Below are 27,995 nucleotides of genomic sequence, written 5' to 3'. Positions count from 1 at the left end.
GACATGCTCACGTACTGTTATTCGTAATGATGTGCGAAGGTAGTGTTTGCTGGCTTATGAGTAGGTACCCAAATACCCTCCCTGCCGCGCTCAACGCTTCCAGGGTAAGTTTTACTGGCCTACTGCGGATAGACTGGAGCTTCGATTGTTGTTTTTCGCACTGGTCCGATGCCTTGCATCTGTTGTTCGGTGCTTGATTACGCCACAGTTGCAGTGGGTACTCGATCCATTTTCCCTCTAACACGAGTAGCGTAACTCTTGGTGTGGGAACATCTCTGAACCCTGTAAGTCTTTCAGGAGGTTCTTGTGGCCCTCTGCGTATGCTGGCATCGTAAAAGCTTACTTCGGGGTTCTAGATACTTTATCACATAGTGTGATCGTTCTTGATGTCAGATCACAACCATTTATGAGTCCAAAGGGCTATCCCAATGGCTACTCTTTCCATGGCCAGAAGGGTCGTCTTGCTGGTCTTGTTTGGATGGACGGGACTTTGGCAAGGGCGATCCCCTTGGTCAAGGTACATCCCGACGCTTTCCCGTTCATCACCGCGAGTTGAAGGCGTTGCTAGTGCCAACCTAGACTACCAACCCAACTCTTGTCAACACAAGACTAATGGTGTGTCTTTAAGTCTCGGCGTCCCATTGCTTTCGGGCCGCTCCCCACACGGCATGGACCCTCCTCTTAGAGAGCTCCTCTTACACGCCTTCGCGAGTGTATCTGAGTAGCAAGGGTTGTGGCTGTCCACAGAGACCTAGATGCCCAAATGTTCAAAACGGCATGTCCATCTTGCGCGCAGAAAGAGCATGCCAATGTTGGGCGGCTGATGTGACGAAGCGCGTCTTCACTCAGCCCGTCTGCAACTTCCCTTGATCTCCATCCCATGACCGCTACACAGCAAACTTGATGATTGCTCTTTCCAGGCTTATCTTTTTTGGCGTGTGCATTCAGGGCTGCTTTTTCCAGCCCAGTGCCCCTGAAGTCTCCATATCACTCAATGCCAGCCGCAACTTCCATTCCGAGTCTTGAACTTCGGTTCAAAAACCATGGGACGCCGGCCTTTGACCTCTCTCTTCAGCATCTGGATCCGGTCCAACTCATCATTCGTGCGGTCCTCAAGAATTTCTCGGCCCACCATCCATCAAAGTCTCTGGCTAGTCGACACCCTGTAAGGTAAGGTCGGATACCCCGGCTTGAGCGGAACCCTTGCGCGCACCCGACGATTTGGGCGAGCCTGTTGTTGGTTCGGGGTAAGTGACTACCTCTCACCAAGGTCCCACCCAGGTCTGTGAGGACTAAGGGTGGTCATTGCATGATAGGGTGTATGCGTTTGATGCAAGGGCCTGAGCCTCGACCAGGGAGTCCGAGGTCACGATGTCGGCTGCGGGTGCTGGACCCGTTCTTGCCCCGGCCATTACTCCAATCGCCGGCGTACCCAGCTTGGCTCTGGCTGCCAATGCTAGTGCCGATGTGCCGGTTCTTCCCCCCGGCTTCCCAGCTCAGCTGACGGGTCCTATGACATGGACTGGCTCCGACTTGGCCACTACGTCCGACTACATCCTTGTCCTGAACGACACATGGCACGCCGAGATTAAGGCTGCTGTTGAGCATTACAAGTGCAAGTGTCCTCCGGTTCTTTCCAGCTTGCTGGTGCCTGATTCCTGCTAACCTTCTCTCCTCGGGGGCAGCCCTCGACCAAGACGGACATCTGGTGGGCCCACCCAACTTCCCACTGCCAACACTCGGAACAGAGCTCAAGGCATTGAGTGGCGAGATCCACAATGGCAGGGGATTTTGTATCATTCGTGGAATTGATCCTTCATCCTACTCCGTGGAGGATCTCACCTTGGTATACCTTGGTATTGGGTCGTACATCGCTGAACAGCGTGGCCGCCAGGACAAGCGCGGAAACATGCTTGGTTAGTCATGGAGACTCCTTACCGTCATCATAAGGACGGATCAAGTTGACACTCGGGATAGTCCATATTGTCGCCGACAACAGCACTGAGCAGGCGTCTGAGCACCATCGCCATTCCACAAAGTCCATCGTTCGTACCGGAATTTCCCCATCGTTCCTCCTCTGTCTCTAAGTACTCAAACGGAAGCTGACCGCTGTCTACTCTTTTCAGACTTTCCACAATGAAGAGGCTGGGGACGTCATCAGCTGGCTGACACGCAGCACTGCTGCAGCCGGCGGCAAATGCATCATTGCCTCTGCTTACACCATCTACAATGTTCTGGCAGCGACGCGACCTGACATTATCCGTACTCTGGCCCGGTCTGATTGGCCGTTTGCCTTGTAGGTGACATTTTCACCAGGCGATGTCCAGCTCCAGGTCTAACTTAGAAAAACCCCAGGCCTCGCTTCCAGTGCCGCCCAGTAATATTCTACCGAGACTCGAGGCTCATCATGAACTTTGGCCGGGCTGCTTTGCTGGGCAGCGAGGCCCATCCCCGGCCCCATCACCTGCCCTCTTTGACGTGCCGACAGGTCGAAGCCTTGGATGCCATCGAAGCCATTGCTCAGGCCACTCAGATGGAGATCCAAACGCAAGCTGGGGATATGCACTTCATCAACAACATGGGTGTTCTTCACCGCCGCGAGAGCTTCATAAACGGCAAGTCTCCAACTGAGAAACGACATTTGGTGCGCATGCGCCTCCGGAGCGCCGAGCAAGGATGGCCTGTTCCTCTCGAGCTTGAACGCGAATGGCATGAGGCATTCAAGGAGGAAGGTGTCAAGCATTGGCACCTGGAGCCAATGCCACTCTTCTTCTTCCCGATGCGCCGTCAGCCAAACTAACGCGGCCGCAAGATTCGATCCCCCTCAACCCCGTTCACCTTATCTTTCTGTCTTGATATTTTAGTAATGTTTTTACATCGTGTGTCAGCGAGGACTAAGCATAAAACCAGGCAGCATTCCGGGTTGGGAAAAAAAAATAAATGGACGGCGGCGTTCTGGTGGGCATTGATATTCCCACGGTCATCCGGGATTGTTGGGCCAAATCGGAAAAGGTGGGCAATGGGCTTATGGGAAGATGGGAAGAGACCTCGGAGATTTGGTTCTGCATCTGCTCACACTGCATCTGCATCGCTAGTTGATTTCCCAATGAAAAGGTCGACGGTTGCTCCTCTGCATGCGTTGGCTTGAAGTTCAAGGGCCAATGATGTTATCGCCTGGCCGCCACTTGCGGGGACCTCGTTCGGCATGGCGACTTATCCATCCCTTTTCCGGACCGTCGGCTATCGACAAGGAGTGAATTGTCTCATCACATGTAGTTGTTGACCGACAGCATCGTGAACGATGCAATCTCTTCGCTGAGGATTTCGCTACCTTCACTTCACCTTGAAAGGCTATCAAAAGTTCGAGCCAGGAGACGAAGCATGGTGGATTGGGCTTGGTGCCAAGCCTCTCGAGGCATCCGCACAGCTGGGTCGTGCATGAAAGGCGCAGGGCGGCTGGCGGAAGCAGGTTCCGGATGCTGTCGAGTTACAACACAGCTGAGTCCTGCACCGCTCATGGGCTTCTGCTAAGGCGCGCATGACAAACCGCCTCGATCCCTGAGGTTGGGTGAGCCAATGTGACGCAGCAGTTCCCCGGATCTCTTTAACGCCTCAGGGCCCGGGCCCTGTCCCCTGTCTCGATCCATTACATCTGCAAGCACAACTAAAAAAGGTTAGGCGAGCTGGGGCATGTGGGTTCCCAGGGATCATGTCCAGGGACTCGCAGGGCAATTTCGATTTCGCATCGGAGCAGTTCGGAGTAGTAAACCAACCAGTCGAGATAACGCTTGAATGATTGGGAATCCTAATAATAAGCGGATCCCGGGATGTTGTCCAATTCTCTGCCGGCCATCTGAAAACCCCGAGATTCCCTTTTTCTTTGGCTCTGGAACACACGGTGCCCGTGAGCACTGCTCTTTTTATCCGTATTCTGCTGAGCCATGTTTCTGCGGCTCTGTTGTTCCGGCAGATCAGACGATCTTGACCCAGGGGCGTGGGACGGGCTGGACCCAGACCATTGGGAAACATCCCGGCACCGACCTGCGGGTCCGTGACCTTGCCCAGCCGAAAAGAGAGACAACAATAAGACGGCCCGGAAAGAAACAGGGAAATGCGCGGCACAGCTACATACATACACTACATTAGGGAGGCGAGGAAAGCCGAATTGTTGCGCAGCGCCTCGCACAGCATGATTCATCTCACCAGATCTTAACCGATCGTCGGGTCGCTACGCTGCGTCTACTAGTCAATTGTCACGACAGGCAGGTGCTTAACGCTACCTTAGCACGCCCAAGCAAGAGTGCTGTCACACCGCTTCACGGCTCATAACTAAAGATGGGCCATTGAGATTTTAGCGGCGCCGTTGGAATCCAAGGGTTGGAGAAGCATACGAGATAGCTTTTTTCTGGGATCTTCATCTTGATACTCCATACCAGACAAGACCGCGGGTTCTCTGACTGGTAGAGCGCACCAAAAAACGACTATGTACGATATCACTGCCAGCCCACGCCAGAGAGGTTGGGATCGTTGTCATCAACTAGGTAATCAACAAGGGTCGCGATCGGCCATAGGCTCGGGTCAAGCCAGAACCCTCCGTTCATTCTGCGCACCTACCTATCTAGGTAAGGCATACAAATCGGCTTGGAGTTATCAAGGAGGAAGCGCCTCGTTTTGCGGTTCCTTACCCTAACATCGCGATATACCCGTGAAAATCTTGCGCCTGGCCCCCAATCGTTGTTAGAGGTTAGACTGTTCTACACTGGATGCATGTGCATTACACAAGCAAGCCGCGCACCCCCGTTCTCCGTCCCCTAAATGAGCTCATTGCCCGCAACATACCCGCTTCAACGGTGACACCACGGATTCTCTTCCACAAATGGCACGGCGACATGCCGTAAGGGACTTGTGATTTTTTTGCTTTTCATTTTGTCATCCGAGCCGTCTGTCGCATATGGTCTTATTCTCTCATGTCTGCTCATCGCCACACATACCGAGAGACAACACTCGAACAAAGCAGTCCTGAGAATGGATCGCGAAGCCAAGGGCATCGTCCTTTTGGGATTTGATCTTCTCTGGTTTTTTTTTTTCCACCCTTCTTATAGTATATAGCTATATATATAAAGACTCCTCGCTGTTCGTGGGATTTCGGTATTTCCTGGCTGCAAGCTGAGGTCGTCCTGATCTGGACTAATGTAACCATCCCTATCCGGCTGATGGGTGACGGGGATGATGGTGTACGGGTGCTACTACGTAGTGCTAAGCTACGGTGGCGATGCCCAGTGCCGAGGGACCCCGTCTAGTTGCCTCAAGAGCTAATTCTAACGTCGGGCCCTCTCGTTGACGGCATTCTCCAGTCGCATGGCTCATTGGCATAGTTTCCGGGCATACCCCTACCTAGTAGTGCCGCTCGCGAGTGCTTTGGTAGCACATATAATATCTAACTGTGTAACTTGAGGTTTCTTGGCGGGATGTGAAAACTGCGTCCGCAACTTATGGCGTATTGCTACCAAGTTGCCCGGTCTCAAAATCAGGTTTGGTGTGTCGCGCTAAAGTCTTTGGTGAGTTTTTGGAAGATGCTTATCAAGGCGGGTTGTACCACCATCGTGGGAGCATGATGAACGACCAGTAGTCTCTGCCCTGCCAGGTAGGTGAGGCAGGGAGGTTAGGTAGTGAGTGTACTACATATGGGTCGTGGCAAGTTGATGCAGGTAGATGCATCCGAGGAGATGTCGTCTGCTTTACCTTCGCTTTTTCTACCAGTACCAATCCCGCTTTCATGCCCCTTTCCATTCTTTTCACCATACCAAAGCTGCTCTCCCCTTTCTCCTCTTGTCAGTGACATTAGGCTGCGGGTACGGGGAAGCTCTAGAGTCTAGGGTCACACCAGCGTATGTCATCCTGTCCATTCAGTGTGGGGATGGGGACTCGTGATGCTGTGGAACGTTGCAAGTACATAAATCCGGCATGAGATGCGCCTAATCCAGCGGGTTACACAGACGAAGCCTCTGACATAGCTGCCCAACCTCCATTAGCCGGAAAGGATTGGGGGACGGGTGCAGTGGGTTATGTTCCAACGGACACTGCCATTTCTCGAACGATAATGTTTCCCCACACTCTGACGCGAACCGGATCAACTGGCATCGGGGCCGAGCCTAGGACACTAGCTGATGAGGGAATTGCTCCCTTGAGCTGGGGAACTTCTGCCAGAACGGAGGCCCATGTCGCGGCACTGACAGAAGACGTCTCTCCCAAAAGTTCCCTTGCTGTGCTAGGTGCCACTGGTTTCAGAGCCACCACTATAGGTACTCAGGTCCCTAGCTGAGGTGAACTGGGATTCTTGCGATGTTGACATCTGACATGCCAGTTATGATTAGCAGTCGCCTTCTTTGCTTTCGAGTTGCCTCGACTTAGACATCTGTGGAGACCGTGGGGTATATACATACGCATAAGAGTCAAGCATTGTTAGGTACCTAGCTTCTTGGGCTTGAGGTGCGTAGCACGAGCTAGGATCATAGATGGTATGACCGGTAGCGGCATACAACCTTCGTTGAAACTTGGCCCGGCCGGGCCAGGAGAGAATGCGTGTGTGGTAGATTCAGGGGCATGTAAACAACAACGGAGCAGGGCAATCAAGTCATGGATCACTGACAGGGTTTGATATGTGTTAGTACGTGCATACATGATAGATGACGTACCTATGTAATCTATCTATGGATTATAGGTTGGTCTGGTGTGTGATTTGCCTTGAAAACTAGGGACATACCTCACCGGGCCTCATCTGCGACCATCCCGTCAGTTCTCAGGTTGGTAAATATCCTCCCTATAAAGATGCATGTACATTTTCGGGATGGGCACGGTGATTCTAAATAAACCGAGCAGAGTCAGATGATTCGGCCCAAACTGAACGGCGGTCGTAATTTGAGCCAATACATCTCTTTCTGGCGAGATGACAACGGAAGTCGCCGCAAAGACGGGGTCAACGCTGGCATCCTCATCTATACTAGTTCAAGTTGCTCACGGCGTGTTACTTTTACATGCCTAGGCCCTGAGCTGATCGGGTGGCGTCCTTCAAAGGAGGCGCCCTGAGGCACCGTCTACCGTATCGCAGTACCATAACTGCAAGATCAGCTAACGCCGGGCGAGGTAAAAGGGGATCGGATCACGGGGGCATAGCAGTATTCCGAGTCATACCTACCTACATGTACATATACTCTCCCATCATACGTGCTGCTGCTATTGACATACCTGATAAGTATTAGCAATGCCGGAGACAAGTTCACCACCCCTCGTTCTCTGCTCACCAGATACTAGTACTAGTAGTTGGTCTTTGATACAATCAAGATACTAGTAGTTGCGTCAAAAGATGGTCCAACCCTGAAGCGCTAGGCCCTTCTGTGAATTCAGGGATTTTCAAAGAAGAATCTCAACCTTGAACATAGAGCTGTCAGAATGCGCCTCAGGTACGGAGGCCTTGAATTTTGTCGCTGCCCCGCGAGCGAGATAATCTATCTCTTTAACTTGAAATGTACCGGGTAAGTTTAGCTCATAGCTGGACAGACCACAGCTGGGGCTATTCTACCTTAGCTGGTATAGTTGTAGGTGGTGATAAATCACTCTTGAAAGTTCTAGGTCAGGTAAGGTACCTAAGGTAGGTAGCTTACGTACCATAGCTACCCGAGGGGAGCTTTTGGATTCGAGTCCACTTTGAATTGACGCAAATGCCAATCTGTTTGTAATGGGTCTTGCGCTGCTCTTGTCTCGATCGTTGACTTCTTCTTCTCGCGGGAGTCTGGGGCAACCTGGAACCCATCATGTAGATCACGGAGACTACCCACCTGATGCTATTAGCCTGGAAGCAGGCTGTGCTCAGTCAGGCTGACGATATTCTTTCAAAGACCCGTAGTCTTAAGAAGCCGCACGTGAGAGACAGAACGTCATACGTTTAGCATCCCCATGGTCATTCTCTCCGATAATGGAGTAACTTTAAGCGTTTCCCTCTCTGCGATCTCTTATCATACCCGGAATGCTTGTGTATACTGTATGGTACCTTACGCTCGCAGTGAAGATAGGCCGCACAGACCCACGAGTGATTTAAGTTGGCGATTCCAGTCCTACCTACGATTCCAGCTTTCCTCCCGTCCGAAGTCCGTCAAACTCTCCAACCTCCGAGCACTCCTGTCTTCCTTAATCGTCTCATTCGTACTTCTGCCGTCTTTTGCAGGTTTCCCAGAGAAGGCAACTTCCATCAATGTCTGCTAATCGTCTTGCCGGCTTTGTCTGCCGGGTTCCCTACAGCACAAGCAGCAGAATGGCATCCCTCGTAGTTGGCACATCCGGTCGTCAGTACGTCCGAGGCAAGGTGCTTCACCACGACGAGCGCAATAGGCCCACCGTTTTCAAAGCCATGTATATTCCTAGCCTTTCAAGATCCACGCCCTTCAGTTATCGTGCAACTTCACTAGCAACCACATAGATTTCTAACCATTACTATCACTCCTCCCGAGGCAGGTGCGGAGACGAGCCTGTTGTTTTCAAGCACGTATCTGAGTCCATCTACAGTCACTCTCGGCTCCTCGCGACTGAGCTTGCGGGTGCCAGTCGGCTTCGAATGCCCATTGATACAACGACGACGAACGAGTCGTCGTTTAATTCGTACTTTACAGACACCTTACTCAGCTTGGTACGCGCCGATCCCGACGTACCTGCCAACGAGTTGAAGAAGATCCTACGATACGCAGGCGAGGGGATTCAAGAATTCCACGTCAAAGGCTGGCTCCATAACGGTAAGTGCTCTATATGTTGGGAAATACCGTCACGGGTGACTTGAAACATAATTCTCTCAATAATAACACCAAAAGCCGCTATCTAGTTCGTAACCGTTCGAGCTAACTGATACTTACCTTACCTTACTTAGATACAAGCCGGATAACATCTTCGTCAACTGGACACACGCCGCAGATAACAACAAGAAGGTCCCTCAGTGCGACTCTGGGGGATTTCGATATTTCCTTCAAGCCAGAAAGGGAAACGCCTCTTCGAACGAAACATCCGCTGGGGAATTTCATGTGGCGAAGCCCAGAAGGACAAACCGGAAGTGGTGTGACAAAGGCATCCGACGTGTTTTCTTTTGGACTGGTGGTGGGTTACCTGAGGGATCCATTTGGGACCCCACGATGTGCTGCTAACCTCCGGACTGGGAGTGTATCTATGCTCTTGGGGGTGCTGATTTGCTGCTTCTCGAGGACGACCAGGAGCTGGCGGAGCTGGCGGCAAATGGTATAAGTCCGGAACAAGCGATACTGACTCGACACTTTTCGTACTTCGGGCCCGCGACCACGGGCCTTTTCCAGCAGGTCGACAGTCACTGGCATGACGTTTTAAAGGGCGTGTCAGCCGATGCGGTGCGTGCATTGAGAGACTTCCCGGACCAGAGATTCGAGGTTTGGGGAAAGGCACTTGGTCCTATGGCACTCGACATGATATCTGGCATGACGAACCCAGATCCAACGGCCAGACCGACCATCAACGAAGTATTGGAGCATCCGTGGTGGGAAGAGCCTTAGTGACTGGTGTGAATGAGTTCAGATTAGATCTGGATTCTAGGGTAGCTAGTACTACGAGTTGAGAAGACTACCAAATCTTCGTTAAAAGGAGGGTAATGAACCACTAATGAAAGTAGCCTAGGTGAAGAACCTACGTACAGTAATCGGAAGCAGAGGCATGCTTGATGCTTTCTGTTACTACTGCGCATTGCCTGGCCACGGCAGAGGTGCAACAACCCTGGACCCAGGATTGAACGATTCGGGTCCAACGTACATACCTCAGAGCGACAATAGCTGAGATAGATGATTCCAAGTTGTCCTCCGCTGACAACTTGCAACCTTACCGAGTATTGGACGTACCTTAGCGTACCACAGTAGGGCTCCTGGGCACTTCTTGGGCACCAGGGGTTTTGAGTGGGTCTGCCCCGAGTTTGAAAAAAAATCGTTTCCACTTCTCCCGTCTAGTGACGGAATGCTACCGAGTTATCTTGCTCATGATGGAACCAACGGAACCAACGTGGGAAGCCATGTCACCGTACTATCCCGGCACCAACTTCGCAACCACATTTAACCGTGACCCTGGTAATCAATATTCAGCCATATTCGGTACCACAAACATTCGAGGTTCCAGGGGCTCTTCTCGTTTTGGAAAATGTTGAGTCCAGTGCAGTCCATGATCCGGGTCCGCGGTTGACGGCAGGCGTCTCAAATTCCTTCTGGAAATCGGGGGTGCATTTTATGACGCCCGGTCGTTGCCAGTCTTCCCCTACTACCTAAGGTACCGACCCGTTTTTATAACGTCCCATCTTCATGTTATTCATGTCGGTCGTACTGGGCCATCTTGCCGCCAGTCGTTCCGAGTGGGTTCCAGAAACAGTGTCAGACGGACGCGGCCTGCAATAGATGCTGCCGGCAACGCATGATGGCTAAGCTAAGGTAACGGTGCTATGCAGGTACCTGACATAGTCAGTGTCAGATGGCAGAGGGACTCGGCAGTGAAGCGTTCCCAAACAGTTCCAAAGGCCCCCCCTCCCCGCATTGCGCCGCCAGCAGACATTCATCACCGATAAATACTACAACGTCAATCAGGCGAGCGTCGGCCCAGCCACAGCTGCCACACCAGGCAATCGGGCCTACACCCGTGGCCAAGGTATGATCCGGCAGCAGGCCCTCGTACACTAATATGGTGGTACACTACTAGAGTGTGATACTGCTTACATACTTTATATTAACTTGCCAGGCTAGGTAGCTTCGTGTAAAAGGACTGCGTGATGCGTACTGTATTCTACGCAAGGTCAGACATGCACTTTCCAAAAGGAGCTCTTCAGGCCGCGTGTTCGCTATTTTCGCCCACTTCGTTTGTTCGTCGATCTTCAAAGGGCGTTGTTGATAGACCTGGGGGGACGGTAGTGTACGATGAATTACACTACGCACTGATGGATGCCTACACCAGCATACCTACGTGTGGATATATATGTTGACCATGGACAACGCAGCATGCACTGCTCGACTTCCTCGAGTCGCTGGCGTCTCAAAATGGCGGGGAGCCGATCGGGAATTGCGAAATAATAAGAACCCTGAAGAGGCCCACTTTCCTGGCCCTGGGTAGCACGTCGTTACCCCTGGCCTTGGCCGTTTTCGGAGATGGAGCCGAAAGACGTTAGCGCCTCCCGTTCCTATCGGCCGTTTGGGTTGGCAGACATCTCGGGTCCGGAATGGTGGGGATGTCTCACTTGAGGCTGGGTGCCTGACCTTGCACCAGCGCCCGATTGTTTACACGTGTGGTCTTTTGACGAAACAAAGTGAAGACTCAGATACTACTTACGGAGGTACGGATAGAGAAAGCTGACTCTATGCGTAGTGCAGTAGACCATCGGATTAGAGATGCGTTCTCTCTCTCGTTTTGATTCTCACTGGCAACTCGTCAGCGCTTCGATTTCCATCATCGCAAATCGCTTCCAGTTTAACTTACTGTAAATACAATCGCGGACCAGACTGTGTGATTTTGTTGCAACTAAACCGTCACCTGCACTGCAACGTTACCGCATTAGCTCTCTTCAAGGTCCTGAGTTGGAGGCACACCAGCCATTTCAAAAACTGTCATTGTCTTCATGAGGGGTTACTGTAACTGACAGCCATGTCCCTGCCTATCAGCTGTCGATATCCTCTCCACTAGTACATGTAGAGAAGCAGGCTCGAACAACAGAGTCGGACATATGACAAGCGCAGGAGAGCGTTAACAGCAGTCCCCTTGCTTGTCTCGAGGATCGTAATAGTCGGATACCAAGTACTACACGTACATCGATTAGTTGGGTGCGTGAGCTGTGGTGTCAGCTTCGCTAGGAAATTTTGCATAGAGATGCAAAGTTCGGAGTGCGATATATTGCCCATGCAAACTTGGAAGGGACTGCGCTGTGTCGTAGTAATCGTCAACGTTAATCCAATGAAGACGTCCTGCTTCCTCAAGCCGTGCCGTTCCATCATTGGCGACGGCGATGAAGAGAGATGGACACGAAGCCTGTGATATAACTCTGAGATCACGTAGCTCCATTCCGTCCCCTTTTTGAGAGGTAGGATGAAGTCGGTCTTCAAGCCCAATAGACTCTAGACCGGCCAAATTCGTTGGGGAAGCGACAGTTTTGATCCCACTTTAAAAGAGTAGAACCTGTTGGCGAGCAACGTTAGCGGAAGGGCGAAGGCCATGCCCCTACTCCCTTGATCCCTTCGGTTTCCTGATAACCCATGAGTCGATTCGAAATGTGTCAGGTCCCGACCATGCTGTCCATGGAATGACGACACACATACAAAGAGCGTGGTAATGCGGCTCTAGAAATTGCGAAGCGACTCGGATGAGCATCTTTGAGCATCACACCCTCTTTCGGCAGCATCATACCACCTCACTGAGACCAAGATCTGCATTGGCGCTGAGGCAGTAACCGTCTGCCCGGAAATCTGGACACGGCCGATCCTGCCGTGTCTCAATTGGCCAGCTAAGGGTCCAGCCGTCTTTTACAGGGCGTCAAGGTATTTATCGTTGAAGCTGATGTTGTCAGCGTGGCTGCTCTTTCGAGTCCAATTAATGGTTGAGGTTCGAGGTATTTTCGGCCACTCAAGATGACGGTCTGTGTCTTTCAACTGTGAGAGGTTCGGGAGCTGTGTGATGAGAGTGCCAAGTGACATCGTCCCCGCACCTGATCAGCCAGCGGCAGAACCACGAAGCTGCAAGCTGTTGACAGTGTGCACGCTGAGCCATACCGTACTACCTGAGTAAAGGTCCTCCGCTGCAGATACGGAGGTAACTACGTACAGTATGTATGTAAGGCATGTACAGTACGGATTACATACAGTACATACTGTTACAACCCAGATCGTTTCACTCCCCTCAGACTTCTGATGAAGATCACACGTGTACAGTACATACAGTACATACCCGACACTTGTAGAGAGTTTCGCGCCGCCACCACGCCGTTTGGAAGATTGAGGGCATATCCGTATTTGATATGCGGATATACGCGTGATTCTTAAGGGAGTGCCTGGACAAAAGTTTGGCTTCATCAACTGATACGAGCGGAGTTGGCTCGCTGACGCTCGCCCGTTGATTTTTCAAGCCAACCACCAACCACCGCCAACCATAGTATCTTCCTACCAACTATAGGACTGTACTCTTTGTCCTACAACTACTACTCTATACAAATAGTCGATTTTATAGTAACGCTTACCGTTCAAGATATCCAACGCTTACCCTTTAACTTTTTAAGATATTCAACACTTCCCGTTTAGGGCTAACGCTTACCGTTCAGGATATCCAACGCTTACCTCCGTACCGTTCAGGATATCCAACGCTTACCTCCGTACCGTTCAGGATATCCAACGCTTACCTCCGTACCGTTCAGGATATCCAACGCTTACCGTTCAGGATATCCAACGCTTACCGCTCAGGATGACCAACGCTTATCGTTCAGGATATCCAACGCTTACTGTTCAAGATGAAAGGTTCTATAGAATTTTTTCAGACCAATGGGGAGCTCTGAAGCGTACTAACAGCCATGTATCCTGTTAGCGATAGCGATTTTGCAGGTGCGGAGGCTATTTCCCTACCAAATTGTTAAGGGTGGTCCGTGTGGTACAGCAAATTTACGGGTGTTGAGCTTAGCAGAATACCCGTGTTTTTGTGGTCTGAGCTATCTTTTAACGTTCCTGATTACGCAAGCGGTCGCTGAGAGGCACGGACGGCAATTGGACGACCACTGAGGATGTGAGACCGGCATCAAACTCTGTAAGAATCGATTCAGGCCAGCCAGTCTTGAGTCCAAATGGAGGGGGCCCAAAGAAAAATCCAAATGCTGTGTGCGATCGCTGCAGTTGCCTTGCAGTACATGCAGGCCAATAACTCATGAATTCGCAGACAACTATCAATCGAACGTATTGTATCGACCTTGACAACAGAGGAGCTGTGATGTCACCTAGCTTCAATGGGCGGCGGCATGAGAACATGGCTAGGGGCGACACAGCAGGCACCCCACGACCACGACATGAAAGGCGCCAGAGGTGCATCACCGGGCGATTTTCTCGTTGGTCAAGCTTCGAGCTGAACAGTGAAATAGTCCGCCAGTTGGACGAGCAGTCCCGAAAAGTTCCAAGGACTGCCAGTGCCTCGTTACACAAAAGGCTGAGGTCTGATGCCTCGTGCAACAGCCACCGACCTTGGCGATCCTCTTCAAATCGGAATGGGAGCGCTTCCAGCCTGGTTGGCTTGCATCTGGGCAGTGGGCACGGAGAGGTCCGAGACAGCCCTGGTGGCTTCTCTTGAAGCCGCTCTGTGGCTCTCTGCCGGGAAAAAACCTGGAACCTTGGCGTGGAGTTCGACCAAGCCGATTGCCATCTGATCGTTCTGACGGCGCTCCTTGTCTCGCCATCTCTTGTTGGAGCTGGGTGTCAAAGGCAGTACTCGTGACAGTCTTGTTTCGTCTAATCACTAGATACTAACTCCTTACCTTCCGTTGGCCACCTATCGCCCGGGAGACATCGAAGTAAGTTATCTCTCGGCTCGAGATCTTGAAGCTCAGGAGTCCGCTCGAGATGGCCTGTGTTCCCGTAGTTGACCACGGGGCCGCCGGGCCACGGGCCGCGGGCTACCGACACCACTTCGACATACGCAGTTAAATTGTCGGATGTAGTTGGCAAGTAGCGGTGCACTACGCCTCTCGTGCCGGCCGGGACCGATAAACGTGCCAGGACATGTCTGCAAGTTCCGTTATGTTCGAATCGCAAAACTGCTAAACCGAGCGCCGGAGGAGCACAGTGCGAGCGTTCTGATCAGCATAAAACTCAGCTTGAGGCCAATGCGCCAAGTCCACGCGAAATCCTCACTTCGCTTGGATCAAGTGGCTCGAGTGGGTTCGGGCCATCAGGCAGCCAGGAACATGGCTGTGGCTTCCAAAAAGACAGCCTCCCTCCTGCATGTCTTGGCCCGCCCGGTAAGACTTCCCCCTCCATCATGACTGGACCCTTGCGGACCCAGTCGTACCAACTTTCAACCTTTGCCCCCCCAATGAGAATCCGTCAATGAGGATCCATTTTCGGGAGAGATGCAAGTTTTGGACAGCAATGGAGGGTGAGTGCAACCCAGCCCCGGGGCTCGTTGGAACAAGGCCCCTCGCTCACGCCGTGCTGGTCCCTTGGCGAAATGGCATTTCTCGTTCATCTCTCGGTGACAAGGGAAATTCTAAGCTCGCTAGGGTACCGCAGTATACGGTAGGTGCTGTTCCTGAGTCGGCCCTGTCACCCACGCGGGCCTCGCTAGATCTTGACAGGATCCATCGTACATATGTCCCACCCCACCCCCTTTCCTCAACGAGGCACTCCCTTCCCTGTTTCTCTTCTTTCGCGCTGTAAAGCCCCATTTGTTCACTTCATACGCCGGTGACGAGAATATCGAACTTCGCTCCTTGTTCGAGACTCGGCATACGTCTTCTTCATACCGACTACCTATTACTCTCTCCTTCAAGCTCGCTCTATCATGTCGTCTTAATCATCCGGGCGCATACGAAGTAGAAATCTCACCTCGAAACACGGCGACTCAACGAGAACGAACCTTTGGGCTGGTATCTGGGTCAATGGATACATAAGCTTTGCGTGCGCGCGCATGTCATACCTCACAGAAGTCTCTCATCCTGCGAGCAACACTCGGTTATACTGTGGTCGCAGTTCAAAACTTGGATTTCCGTGAGACTGGCTGGGAACGATAGGCTTTGAATTCTGCCTGCGGCACTGGTTGCGGGCCAACGAGGGCGGGACGAAGCCATCGAACACGAGGGATAAGTGAGACTCGATCTAAAATAATTGGCGAGACGAACCCATATCAAAATGTCGAACGACACCGGCGGCTGCCCCGCGCCATTCCTCTCGAACGCCCTCTTTACGGATGGCGGATGTAAGTTGTTCGATTTCCATCTGCCCAACAATACGTCGCTAATACCGCTTTTTTAGTTATTGAGGGGAGAGTGTGCCAGGCCCTCAGCCCCGAACTCACCTGCTGCTTGCCCTGTCCCATGACAGAATGGGCTTACCCTGATAGCTTCGAAGCCATGAACTCGGCGGCGAATTGGGTTGCCGTTGCGAGTACCGTTTTTTGCCTGTTCCTCCTGGTGTCCTGGGCAGCCCTCCCTGTCGACAAGACACACAGGCACTATCTGAGCATCAGCCTTACCACCGCCGTTTTGTTTATGAATGTAGGTTCCAGAATCCGCTACACGTTCTTGATATGTTGTTGCATGGCAAGAAGCTAAGCCGTACCACAGCTCGGTTTTGTCATTCCGCTCGCAGGCAACCCAGACCAGTGCTATGATGCAATCACACCGAACTCAATGAGCACAAATTCGATGTGTGCTGCGTCAGGCTTTTTCCTCATTATGGGAGGTTGGGCTGGCGTGATGTGGGTCTTCTTACGATCGCTCTCCCTACACCTTCAGATTTGCTGGCAGCTGGTTGTTGGCCGAAACTTCATGTGGTTCTCTCAGGCTCTCGGTTGGGGCATTCCGGCCATCGGCGTAGTTCTCGCCTTCGTCTTGAGCGGGGTGTCGTTCCGGTTCGGACAGACGTGCCACATCAACCACAAGAACAGCCTTGCCGATCTCTGGATCCCCCTGCTGATCTTTGCGGGCTTGACCATCATAATTCAGCTCGGGACTTTCGGCTATTGCATCAAGGTCTACCTCGCCTCTCTTGCCGACAACAGTGCCTCGACCGAGGGCTCCGGCATGCCCTCCTACACGAACAGCATCCGAACCATGACGCCAAAGCAAGCCTATCGCCGTGTCCGACGCGTCATTGCGCTTCAATGGAGAGGCATCGCTATTGTTCTCATCATTATTGCCGACGTCATCTTCTTCTCCATTGTCTTCGTCTTCCAGGATAATACTATAGAGCGAGTCAAGAACGATATGCAGATTGCGTTTCCCTGGATATTATGCCTAGCTTCATCAGGGGGAGACAAGTCTGCGTGCTTGGACGAGGCTAGCCCGCTGGTTGTTAACCAGGCGACCGTCGGGGCCGTCCTGTTTCTCCTAGGGGTGAGTCACAGTCTTTTCGTATCCGTTCCAAAATCTCGCTTGCTGACAGTATCGCGAAACTAGATGAACGGCTTCTGGCTCGCCCTTCTTCTCGGCCGGTGGTCAATGGTCACGGGTTGGCGGGATCTGTTCACCTCTGTTCCAAACCGGAACAAGAGGGAGTTCGTCTCAGTCGACGCACGGCTGGACGATTTCAAGAATGAAACACGTTCGTACGAGATGCTGTCCCGGGACTCCGGGAAGGCCATGGACGATTCAGTAACACCATCCGTAGTGACTCCCATCTCCCCGACACATGCTAGGTCGCCGCTGGGTAGCCCGATGCAGAACGATTACGCCTATCCCAGCAAGGAAGGCCGCCGCACTCCGGACTACTTTGGCAACACGGCACGATACCACGCACCAGCAAGATCCTTTTCGAGCCCGCGCCCGCCTCAGACAGTGACGTGGGACGCCCGCGAAACGTACGCTCGAGCGCAATCACCACACGCGGAACACGATAGATACGTCAACCCGCTGGGCATGAACAGGATATGAAGATTACGACGAGACGCATGGGCGCAACTCCTTCATTTAATTTCTTCTTTTCGAGTAAATAATATAACGATCTGGAAACCTGTGGCCCTTGGCCCATTCTGCCCAATATCTTGGATTCTGGCGTCCGCAAACTCCGCGAGCGCTCCCGGCGATCTTATATATGCCACCATATCAGCGAAAGCGGACGCGAGTGGCCACATCCCGCCACTCTGACCGGACGCGGTTGTCCGTCCCAACTACGGTGGATTTGTTAGGAATCTTGTCCGTCTTGCATATGGCGTAGACAATGAGACGGGAATAGACCGGAGCGACTGACAAGCTGGGCAAGGCTGGGGATGAGAGTCTACTTATTAGTGTAAGCCTGGAGGAGATGACAGATTCCGGGTGAGATGATCGACGGATCTCTCGGGACGCACGGACAATGGCGGCACGACCCCTGTCCCGTCGCTTACCCGCTTGTGTTGACCAGTCTCATTATCGCGAAGGGGCGGCGGTTCTTCACCTGTCTGTCAAATCCGACGGACCCCGAGGATTCCGGGCATGACTCCGGCATGTACATACAATAGAATGATGCCCGGGATGATTTGGGACAAGACGCGGCCGGAAAGCCGGCCCGGTGCTCACTGGGGTTGATTTGCGATGGAAGCCGGCGGTGCTGTATGTACAAGTACCGTGAGGATTAGAAGCATTAACGGCCATCTTGTAGGTTCGTTATAAAGTATTGTACAATGGATGGTTGGCAACGGCACTTCAAGAGACACCTGAATATGTTTCAAGAGGCGAGCCAAATCCAAGTGTCGGCACTTATCCGGCTGTCTACATGCGTTGGGGTGAGTGGCCCGAGGATCTGGACAAATTCGACGGAATGGCCGGTTGCAGCTGGAGCCCGGCAAAACTTGATTGGCTCAGCGTGCCAAGACTTCCCGAGTCGGCCGACCGGGCTGCAGCATTTCAGCCCTGCATTTGTGACGCGGGAGTTGCACTCTGTTTCTTCTTGGTCACCTGCTCCGGCACCTGCGGCGCCAGCACAACCTGGAACCCAGGACATCCGACATTCGTTGTATACATAGCTGCCTTGCCTCCAACGATCGTCATTTTAGTCTTGTCTCCTTACATATATGTCAAAATCAACACCCTAAAGGAACTGAGCAGGACTGCTGATTCAGGATTCCCCGCCAGGCTGGTGCCGCCCCTCCTAAAATCAATCACCAGGTTGACGACGCCTGCAATCTAGCTGCTTAACCTCAAAAAGCCCGATTCACCTAGTCAGCGACGACGGCGCTGATGTCTCAAGGAACGCGACTGAACAGATTTTACCGAAGTTAGCCATTGCCTGGAGCAATTGGCCATCTTTAAGGTTTCGCCAAGCAGGCAGTGGTAACTTCGGAACACCGAACTTCTGCCCCTCGCGATAATCATCGCAACGCCCCTCCATTCTCGCCCGGGTCTCACCGTCGTCAACAACGTGCGGAAGAGCCGATAGCTACGAGGCACATAGCCTCTGCGACGATCACGACAAAGAAGAAGGAAAAGAACCAGTTCACTACGCCAATGTATATCCTCCTCCTGTCAGCGCTCATAGCCAGCGGTTTCTTCCTCCACCTGTACCGCGCCGAAGCCGCACTCTCAATACCATGGGTTCCCGACCGCTCGGCGCGGCTCTTCAGCCAGCGTGGGCTGCCACCGCCACTCGATGACACATTCCTCTCGTCTCCAGAGTACCGGCTACCACTCCGCACGCGTGGACGCGACATTGTCGACCAGCAAGGGCGGCGGTTCAAGCTGTCGAGCGTCAACTGGTACGGGGCATCGGACGAGCTCTTTATTCCCGGCGGGCTGGATGTGTGCCACCGCGACGAGATTGCGCGCACAATACGCAGGATGGGCTTCAACTCGGTCCGCCTGCCTTACAGCGACGAGATGGTCATGACCAACCCGACCATCCTGCCCCACCTGCTGAGCGCCAACCGGGACCTGGTGGGTTCGCGCGCGCTCGACGTGCTCGAGGCCGTCGTCGAGGCCCTGACGGCACAGGGCATCGCAGTCATCGTCAACAACCACATCACGAGCGCCACGTGGTGCTGCGGCGCCGACCCCTGCGATGCCGGCTGGGCCAACGACCACTTGCCGCCTATGATGTGCCGCGTCCGGCAGACCGAGGAGCAGTGGGTGCAGCACTGGGAGGAGGTGATGCGCCGCTTCGTCGGCAACCCTCTCGTCGTCGGGGCCGACCTGCGCAACGAGGTACGCGGCGTCTGGGGGACCATGACGTGGGACATGTGGGCGAGGGCTGCCGAGCGAGCCGGCAACGCGCTGCTCAAGTTGAACAAGGACTGGCTGATCATTGTGGGCGGGACCGAGTCCGGCAATGACCTGACGGGCGTCGCCAAACGGCCGGTCGTGCTCGACGTCCCGGACCGCGTCGTCTACTCGGCCCACGTTTACTCGTGGAGCGGGTGGGGCAGCCTGGAAGGGAGGTACTCGAAGCGGACCTACCCGTCGTTTGTCCAGGCGATGCGCAGAAACTGGGCGTACCTGGTCGAGGGCGACATTGCGCCCGTGTGGGTCGGTGAGTTTGGCGCGCCCGACAAGCCCGGGCAGGGCGACGCCAACTACTGGGCGAACCTGCTGCGCTACCTCAAGGCCATCGACGCCGACTTTGGGTACTGGGCCATCAACCCGCGGAAACCAAAGGATAACGAGCAGGAGACGTACTCGCTTGTTGAGGACGACTGGGTCACGCCCGTACTGGATTACCGGATGAAGGACTTGACAGAGCTGATGCGGGCTGGCAGGAAACTGGTGAAAGAGAGGGACTATGCATGAATGCTCTAGGGTGTCTGTCTCTTGCTTTGGGTCTGTTTCTGGCGCCACGGCGTTGGGCGTCTGCCTCATCAGGTTGGGTTTTACGCACAACGGGAAAAACATGGCATAAAGGTTGGTTGAAGATGGGGTACCAAGTCTTGGTGTTGGTATTGTGCGCACTTGATACCACGAGAGTCTAGAGTCGGGGGACCTTGGATTTGGTTTTGGTCTGTTGAAACGCTGCCTTCGGCTTCCAATAGAGATTAGACCGATTACCTAGAACTCCTAAACAATCGAATCTCTTCCCTTCTACTTATCCAGGATTGTAAGAATCTCAAATATGGTGAGAATTCTACTACACGCAACATACCGAATGAATTCGGCCATGTCAGTTTCCCACCGTGATGCAGCTGTGACGTGCCAAGGCTGATTGTTCGAGCCTTATCGATAAGCCAGGTAGCGATCAAAGCCCGCAAAGGCAGTGGCGACGTCAGGAGGTTACATACCCGACCGGACTTACATTACCTAGCATCTGGCTCGGAATGTGTTGGCCGTCCGGCCATTCGAGCCCCTCCACCAAAATAATACAATCGCTCCGAGAGCCTTCTGCTCCTTGATTATTTAATTCTGCTCCGTCGTTTGATCACACAATAATTTGACATCTCTCTCCCCGAACAATGTCCCGCGCTCGTCTAACGACACGATGGTCGGTCAACGGAACTTGATGATGGATCCCAAGGCAGATGCCCAGGCGGGGTATCCAGAGCTCTATGTCGGCCCGACTTGCCATGTCCAAACTGCCGCAAGCAGGGTAGGTGCTAGGTTTCCAACCGGCTTAATATCTAGTTGTTGAGGTGATTATCTGAGCTGACCGGCCTGTTATCGCCTAGTTCGGTTCGGATGTTGTCGAAGATATCAAGGCGTTTGTATTCCAAGGATTCCAAATTAACGATATGGCCTCCGACGACGACGATGACGATGACGACGACGACGACGAGTACGACGACGAAAACGACGGCGATGCCGAGATGTATGACTCAGTCGAGGGGGCCTTCGCCGGTCTTGGTCCCGAAAGTGACCATAGCCACGGGCAGCATCCCTTTCCGCAGATAGCGTCGAGAAGGTGTAATTTGACGGCGCTATCGCAACGGTACAATGTAGGAAAGATCCCAGGGAGAAGTGGCATAGTAGCCGGAGCATGCTGTGCTGACCTGTCCGACGGACTAGCTCTATTTTGCTGCGTACCAGGACCGAGTCTATGTCTTCCAGCCCCGCAGAGCGCCGCGAATTCTGCCTCCGCCGTCGCTCATTCTTCACCCGCGTCCATCTAAGTTGGCGTTATGTTATGGCGGGGAGGTCGATCCGTCCTTTCCGCACCAGATCAATCACATCAAAGTAGGGAATTTGGGCAACCTGGAGATTGTCTTGTTCGCGTACGACGACGGGGACGTCACGGCCTACTATACCCATGCGATTGCCAATTATATTGTTACCATCGGCGATCAGGCTCACACCCACGGCGGAGCTAACGGCCACCAACCGTCGCATCCCAAGGCCTTGTTTCACGAAAACGTAGGTAGGTCCGCATGGGGGCTGGCGGTCCACGAGCGATCCCGATTGATTGCCGTCGGCTCCAACCTCCACGAGGTCACTGTGTTTGCGTTTGCATTTCGTGAAAAGGCCGCGGCCAAATTCCCCAAAGCAGTCAGCTTCCCCAGCGACTGTTCTGGCCAGGCCGCGTTGGAAAGGCAGCGCTATTTCCCGGCACGAACGAGGACGTGGAGAATAACGCTCCCATTGGGCCCTGGAGGACACAATATCCCGGATATTGCCTTTATTGATGACGAAGCTGGCGAAGCAGACAAGGTCGTAGCTGTGGACATCAGAGGCAACGCATGGCTTCTCGATATTTGGAAGATGGAGTCGTGTCCCATTCAATGGCCGGATTACCCCATCAGGGATACGCTGCACAACATGTATGAAATTCTCCCTGATACCACCCTGACCATGGTTCGGAACTGACGATGCGGCAGCTCTAGGGGCTGGGGCGTGGTTGTCCTCCCAGATAGCAGCTTCAGGCCAACGAGAACGGTCCGTGAGGCGCTCGGGTTGCCTGGCAACGAGATCGTATCGCCGAAACAAAAATGGTTGGACACCACATGCAGCCTGTACTATATCAAGGAACTTGCTCCAGATCCCGGCAGTGTGCTGATGCACCGCACCCAGTATGACTACGCCGGCGTTCACAGCGGAAAGAGAAAGGGGTGTTTCGCTCTGGACGACGATCAGTACATGTCGGAGACTGATAGCGACCCTGAGCACGAAATGGAGGACTCCTCAGAACCGGTGGCAGCCGACCTGAAAGCACAGTCGACGGACCCTTGGGCCGAGGATGACGACTACCCCTCCTTCAAACCCTTTGATCTTTCTCATATAGTGGTCTCCGGCGTTGAGAACGTGTCTGATGGCCCAAAACTGGCTAGAGCTGTTGTTCCCAGCTTTAGGGAGCTATGGCATCTGGATAGCACCCGCGTGCATATGCTGTTTAGCAGGGCTTCTGAGGAGCGGCAGGCAAAGACGAAACAGATCGCGTTTGCGAAAGCCGAGATACCTGCCCATCTTGCTAGAGGCTTCTGCCTTCTACGCACATCCTTAACGGATATTGAGCTCCATCCGTTCGATCAAGAAGAATGTGGCATTGTGTGCAAGCAGGTGCTGACCTCGCACAACCGCTCCGGAGTGACCACGTCGCTAGAACTGCATCCGATTGCGGCAGAGCAGGTGAACATGGTCATTCACGTACCCGAGCTGAGCTTGGTCGTGGCTGGCTCACCGGTCGGAAGGGTCGCCCTCATCACACCAACCAAGACGCCCGGAAAGCTCAAGCACATGGCGGTGCGGCGGGGCTTCCGAGTCGACCGTGTCCTGCCCCGCCGCTTCGAAGACAACCTGCGTCCACCATGCACGCTAATTGGCATTGCCATATCACCCGTTCCTAACGACCGCGGGAGCCGTCTCAGCCTGCACCCGCCTCGTGGCAGCACGCCACCGGTTATGTACCGGCTGATACTTCATTATAGGGACCACACAATTCTTATGTACGACATTGCAAGAGGACTGGACGACGACGAATTGATGATATTCTAGTGGCGAGCAACTGCTAGCACAGTGCCGGTCAGCCAGCAAATGGCGATTAAAGGGGAGTGGCAAGTTTCTGGTATTGAGAGTGTGGACGACAGTATGGCAGTTGTGCCCTCAGCATGGCGTTGGTTTGTGCATTTGAGATTGGGAGTTCTCGATACCCGCGATTACGATAAACCCATCTGTTTTCATTTGCTTACTTCAGGTCCACCATTCAGCTTGACTATAAGTTAGAGTTGAGAATGATATAGAGCCGTCTTCGATTCGGTACCGTTCCTATCAAGTTTGTTTCCACAGAGATGCTGTCATCTCAGATGCATTAGCTAGGATTATAGCGACGTTCCAAACTGAATCAACTTTCAATGTAGATTGCTAACAAAGTCATAACGGGCAGTATACAGAGCCAGGAAGCATCGTGAACGACCCTTCAATAGTTGCTTGATAGTGCGTTTTGAAGAGACTCCTGTAACTTTCGACTGTTGCGTGGTATTCTTTCGTAAGTTTACCCATGCTTGATTACTGATTAGTTTCACACCAGGGTGAGATCATCACATCCTTCACATCAACCTGAACCTTAATCCAACTCGTAAGCAGTCCATCGATTCTCCGACCTCGTCATCGGCCCGGATCTCAGTCTCGCTAATAACCCGTGTTAAATGCCAAGTCAAATGGGCCAGAACTGTCGCTTTCCATCAAGTTTATATATAACTTGAAAATATATAGAGATAAAGATGCGGAACCCCCTTTCCACCTCCAAGCCCGAATCCTCGGGGTACGCGCCTGTTCCGGCCCGTGAGGACACCACCGACGCCGACGCCGATGCCGACCCGACCCGGGTAGCAACACCCACCCTCACAACAAAACCGTCTTCCCCACTGCAGACACGGGGGTATCTCACCTTTCTGGCCGGCTTCATCTGCTCCCTCGTACTCTGCGCCGCCGTCCTGCTCGCCGTCCTCGTCACGGCCAACAGCAGCCTGGCCTCCCTGTTCCGGAGCAGCAGCAGGCCCGGGCCCGGGACGACGTCAGACAGCGGGGATTGTAGCCCAAAGCCAAATGTCCCGCAGTACTTCCAAACGTATCCGGAGCTGTGGGCAGGCCCGACGCGCACGGGCAAGGCGCCCTTCCTCGCGCAGACGAGGACCTGGGAGGTTGTTGAGAGCACCACTACGACAACTGCTACGGGTACGGGTACGAGTACGGCTACCGCCACGGGGACGAGGGGAAGGTTTGGGTGGTCATATGTCCCCAACCAGCCGCTGCAGACGGCAATTCCCGTCGAGGGCATGCGCGAGGGCGATCAGAGCATCTTTAACTTGATGGGCTACCTGGCGCCGTACCGGCCTAGTGATGGGTTCGGGGTGGACGAGTGGCCGCTTCCGGAAGGGGCTGAGATTCTGCAGGTGCAGGTGAGTAGCCGCCACTTTTTTTTTTAGAGTTGTCGTGTGTGTATGTGATCCGTTGGGACGCTGAGCTATGTGAGCGGTATTGAAGGGAGGAGCACTAATACATGGTGTGGGATGAATGATAGATGCTCTCGAGACATGGGTCGAGGTATCCCACGCAGCAGGCGAACGTGGCCGATTTTGGCGAGAGGATTAAAAAGGCCCAGGGCAAGTTCAAGGCAAAAGGGGCGCTGGAGTTCCTGAACGATTGGGAGTATCAGCTAGGGGAAGAGATTCTGGTCCCAAAGGGTAAGTTGCTGTCTCCTTGGTGGTTGATATTGGAGCAATTGCGTTCTGACTGGTGCCGAACAGGTCGACAAGAGCTCTTTGACTCGGGCGTGTTGCATGCATACATGTATGCCCAGCTGTATAATCCAAACAGCAAGATCATCATCCGGACCACGGTAAGTACTCACACAATCCGACGAGCATTGAACAAGCGTGCTAACCAACTTGCACAGACCCAAGACCGCATGCTCAAGTCAGCCGAGTACTTCGCGGCCGGCTTCTTCGGGTTGCAATGGACACGCAATGTTACCATCGAGGTTATTATTGAGGAGAACAGGTTCAACAACTCTTTGGCCGGCTACCTCAACTGCCCAAACTCCAACAAAGTCAACGCTGGCACGGGGGCTGCCAGTATCTGGATTAACAACTACCTGCAGAATGGTTCGTCGCTGTCCGTTCAAGCTCATAACTCCCGGGCTCATCTGATAGTGTGCAGCAACTGCCCGTCTGGGCAAGTTGATGGACGGTTTCGACTGGACTATCGAAGATAGCTATGCCGCGCAAACCATGTGCGCCTACGAAACGGTGAGTTGGGAAAGCACCTCAAACATATACCTGCCGGTTTAGCTCACATTCGCAGGTCGGGTATGGATTCAGCCGCTTCTGCGAGTTGTTCACCTACGAAGAATGGGTGGGCTTTGGGTACTCGATCGACCTCTGGTTTCACGGCAACCACGCATTTGGGTCTCCGACCGGGGTGAGTGGCGCCCGGCAGCGTGGCCATATCAAACGGAACGAGCACCATACTAACTTTGGCTTTTCCCAGCGTGCTATCGGCATCGGCTACCAGCAGGAAGTTGTCGCGCGCTTGCGCAACCACACTCTGGGATACTCGGGCTCCCAGATTAATGTGACTCTGGACAATAACACGGTCACCTTCCCGCTCAACCAGAGCCTCTACTTCGACTTCTCCCACGACACCAACATTGTCTCGGTGCTGACGGCCTTTGGGCTGCGGCAGTTCTCGGGCTTCCTCGACCCGTCGTCGTATCCCGGCCCGCACAACTTCACCGTGTCCAATATGACGCCCTTCGGGGCCCGGTTGGACATTGAGATCATCCGGACGGCCCGACCCGTCCTGCCCGACAGGTCTGGCTATCTGGGCGACGGGGGAGAGACCAAGTACGTTCACTTTGTGCTGAACCAGCGGACCATTCCGCTGGGGTGGAGCCTCCCGGAGTGCGACGCCTCGAGGGTGGACGGCTGGTGCGAATTGGAAGCGTTCCTGGCGGCCCAGGATAGGATGGCAGGACTGGCACAGTACGAGAAGGCGTGTTTTGGCGACTATGAGATGCAGCCTTATGGATTTGTTGACGACGGTTCACCGCCTTGAGTTGGAGGGTTTCAGTTTGGTCAGCTTTTTGGTATTGTTCGGGTCTTGGAGAGAGGTGCTGTGATGATTGTGAAGTGTAATCGTAGGTATTCGTAAACCGATGGATGTATTGTAGAAAACATTATTGTACGACGTTGCTCTAAAGCCGTTGGTGGTATTCCGTAAACTGCCCGTCCCGTTCGTGGTAAACTACCCGGCTCTGCACCGAGGATATGGTTCAGGCACCGGCCCGACAATTCCCGAACTTTAGACATCTGTTTCACAGATGCTGCTGAGTCTGGTTCCACAGTCTGGCTCCGGTAGTCCGGACATTCGCCGTCTTCCCGTCGCTCGTCAAAACCGGGGATGGACGGTAAAAATTCTGGGGCCGCAGTCAGGCAGATCTGCCATTGACTTCCTCCAACAGGGACTGTAATTGTCAGAGAAGGCCAATTTGATTGCCCGAATATACATCGTATAAGAGACAAACAAAGACAACCAGAATGTCCAAAGTGTTGCCGTTTATCGGATGTCGAAAAATGGTGATCTCACAGAACCAAGATTGCGGGCATGTGGCAACTGGCAAGTATCTGTACCGTACGGTACCTCTACTTGTGCCTTGTCCAAAGCATTGGCATTTCACTTTGCGCAATCCCGCGCGCGCTTATTGGGCTGACGGCCACAGATAAGAACCCTGGGTTATCTCTTGGCAAAAGCCGACACTCGCTTGTCTCCACTCCGCCATTTCCCCAGTCGGGTCAAAGTGGGGTCACTCAGAAACAAACTCGTCTGGGGTGCATCAAGGTCGCCAACACAAGACAGCAGTGTCACAGCGCAAGAACGCCTGAAAGAAACCCAGAGCTTCAGCCAATTCGGATCGAGCGCAAACTCAAGAGATTCTTTAGGACAGAATGCATCTTGTTCGGCGTTCTGTCCTCGGCCAATCCCAACGGAGGGACAATGAACTTCAAAACTTCCCCTTATCGAGCCACTCGCCCGTCGGTGGCAACGCGGATCATGTACGATCGTGCTGAATTTTATTTGAGATCCAACAGGGCTCGTCATTGACGAGCAACACTCGTTCGTCTAGTCTAACCAGCCCGTTGTTACCGTCCATGAGAGTGATTCCAAGCCAACTAGACTTTTATAACCTTCGATGCCGGTACAGGAGAGCTACGTACTACTCAACACGTAAGGTCAAAAATAGGTACTTCGCAGATGTGCAATCTTACCGCAGTACCACACTCCAGACGAAAAATTCTTGATGTCAGCGTCGTGATTCACAACCTCCGTCTTGGCTCCACAAACTCCACACAATCAGATGCGCAAGGCTGGTCCCAGCCCGACATGCGTG

General features: G+C 53.3%; 7 protein-coding genes across 7 annotated transcripts; 6 read left to right on the top strand and 1 right to left on the bottom strand.

Annotated features, from left to right (window-relative positions):
* Positions 1-1,092: 1,092 nt before the first annotated feature.
* N656DRAFT_281400 (Clavaminate synthase-like protein) lies at positions 1,093-2,847 on the top strand. The gene is made up of 6 exons (XM_064809105.1): positions 1,093-1,247; positions 1,317-1,615; positions 1,686-1,916; positions 1,978-2,045; positions 2,127-2,296; positions 2,356-2,847. Exons 2-6 carry the CDS (start codon positions 1,372-1,374, stop codon positions 2,798-2,800), a joined length of 1,158 nt encoding a protein of 385 aa, XP_064674452.1. The 5' UTR covers positions 1,093-1,247; positions 1,317-1,371; the 3' UTR covers positions 2,801-2,847.
* Positions 2,848-8,308: 5,461 nt separating this feature from the next.
* On the top strand, positions 8,309-9,563 carry N656DRAFT_795138 (uncharacterized protein; the record flags this gene model as incomplete). Its single annotated transcript, XM_064817384.1, has 4 exons — positions 8,309-8,406; positions 8,509-8,783; positions 8,915-9,138; positions 9,201-9,563. The coding sequence occupies 4 exons, from the start codon at positions 8,309-8,311 to the stop codon at positions 9,561-9,563; spliced, it is 960 nt and encodes a 319-aa protein (XP_064674451.1).
* A 4,128-nt stretch (positions 9,564-13,691) lies between these two features.
* On the bottom strand, positions 13,692-14,141 carry N656DRAFT_775253 (uncharacterized protein). Its single transcript, XM_064814414.1, has one exon. It carries the CDS (start codon positions 14,094-14,096, stop codon positions 13,731-13,733), a length of 366 nt encoding a protein of 121 aa, XP_064674450.1. The 5' UTR covers positions 14,097-14,141; the 3' UTR covers positions 13,692-13,730.
* Positions 14,142-15,908: 1,767 nt separating this feature from the next.
* N656DRAFT_811949 (uncharacterized protein) lies at positions 15,909-18,127 on the top strand (the record flags this gene model as incomplete). Its single annotated transcript, XM_064818376.1, has 4 exons — positions 15,909-15,975; positions 16,032-16,273; positions 16,343-17,113; positions 17,177-18,127. The coding sequence occupies 4 exons, from the start codon at positions 15,909-15,911 to the stop codon at positions 17,648-17,650; spliced, it is 1,554 nt and encodes a 517-aa protein (XP_064674449.1). The 3' UTR covers positions 17,651-18,127.
* Positions 18,128-19,201: 1,074 nt separating this feature from the next.
* On the top strand, positions 19,202-20,476 carry N656DRAFT_795136 (glycoside hydrolase family 5 protein; the record flags this gene model as incomplete). The annotated part of the gene is made up of 1 exon (XM_064817383.1): positions 19,202-20,476. One exon carries the CDS (start codon positions 19,202-19,204, stop codon positions 20,474-20,476), a length of 1,275 nt encoding a protein of 424 aa, XP_064674448.1.
* A 492-nt stretch (positions 20,477-20,968) lies between these two features.
* On the top strand, positions 20,969-23,964 carry N656DRAFT_724679 (uncharacterized protein). The gene is made up of 4 exons (XM_064812542.1): positions 20,969-21,266; positions 21,346-21,612; positions 21,683-22,431; positions 22,489-23,964. Exons 1-4 carry the CDS (start codon positions 21,159-21,161, stop codon positions 23,600-23,602), a joined length of 2,238 nt encoding a protein of 745 aa, XP_064674447.1. The 5' UTR covers positions 20,969-21,158; the 3' UTR covers positions 23,603-23,964.
* A 201-nt stretch (positions 23,965-24,165) lies between these two features.
* On the top strand, positions 24,166-26,808 carry N656DRAFT_775248 (phosphoglycerate mutase-like protein). Its single transcript, XM_064814413.1, has 7 exons — positions 24,166-25,005; positions 25,128-25,290; positions 25,354-25,445; positions 25,503-25,710; positions 25,766-25,854; positions 25,910-26,026; positions 26,096-26,808. The coding sequence occupies exons 1-7, from the start codon at positions 24,328-24,330 to the stop codon at positions 26,660-26,662; spliced, it is 1,914 nt and encodes a 637-aa protein (XP_064674446.1). The 5' UTR covers positions 24,166-24,327; the 3' UTR covers positions 26,663-26,808.
* Positions 26,809-27,995: the final 1,187 nt, after the last annotated feature.

Source organism: Canariomyces notabilis, assembly GCF_033297395.1.
Source record: "Canariomyces notabilis strain CBS 508.74 unplaced genomic scaffold N656scaffold_2, whole genome shotgun sequence".
Taxonomy (NCBI): domain Eukaryota; kingdom Fungi; phylum Ascomycota; class Sordariomycetes; order Sordariales; family Chaetomiaceae; genus Canariomyces; species Canariomyces notabilis.
This window is presented reverse-complemented; position numbering and strand designations above follow the sequence as displayed.

Excerpts from the sequence above, each read along its gene's own strand:
- N656DRAFT_281400 (XM_064809105.1), top strand. The coding sequence starts at position 1,372 with ATGTCGGCTGCGGGTGCTGGACCCGTTCTTGCCCCGGCCATTACTCCA. Across the intron at positions 1,616-1,685 it reads TGCTGTTGAGCATTACAAGT|CCCTCGACCAAGACGGACAT; the intron begins GCAAGTGTCCTC and ends CCTCGGGGGCAG. Across the intron at positions 2,046-2,126 it reads GCCATTCCACAAAGTCCATC|ACTTTCCACAATGAAGAGGC; the intron begins GTTCGTACCGGA and ends TACTCTTTTCAG.
- N656DRAFT_775253 (XM_064814414.1), bottom strand. The coding sequence starts at position 14,096 with ATGCACCTCTGGCGCCTTTCATGTCGTGGTCGTGGGGTGCCTGCTGTG.
- N656DRAFT_724679 (XM_064812542.1), top strand. The coding sequence starts at position 21,159 with ATGGTCGGTCAACGGAACTTGATGATGGATCCCAAGGCAGATGCCCAG. Across the intron at positions 21,267-21,345 it reads TCCAAACTGCCGCAAGCAGG|TTCGGTTCGGATGTTGTCGA; the intron begins GTAGGTGCTAGG and ends GTTATCGCCTAG. Across the intron at positions 22,432-22,488 it reads AGGGATACGCTGCACAACAT|CTCTAGGGGCTGGGGCGTGG; the intron begins GTATGAAATTCT and ends ACGATGCGGCAG.
- N656DRAFT_775248 (XM_064814413.1), top strand. The coding sequence starts at position 24,328 with ATGCGGAACCCCCTTTCCACCTCCAAGCCCGAATCCTCGGGGTACGCG. Across the intron at positions 25,006-25,127 it reads CTGAGATTCTGCAGGTGCAG|ATGCTCTCGAGACATGGGTC; the intron begins GTGAGTAGCCGC and ends GATGAATGATAG. Across the intron at positions 25,855-25,909 it reads CCATGTGCGCCTACGAAACG|GTCGGGTATGGATTCAGCCG; the intron begins GTGAGTTGGGAA and ends TCACATTCGCAG.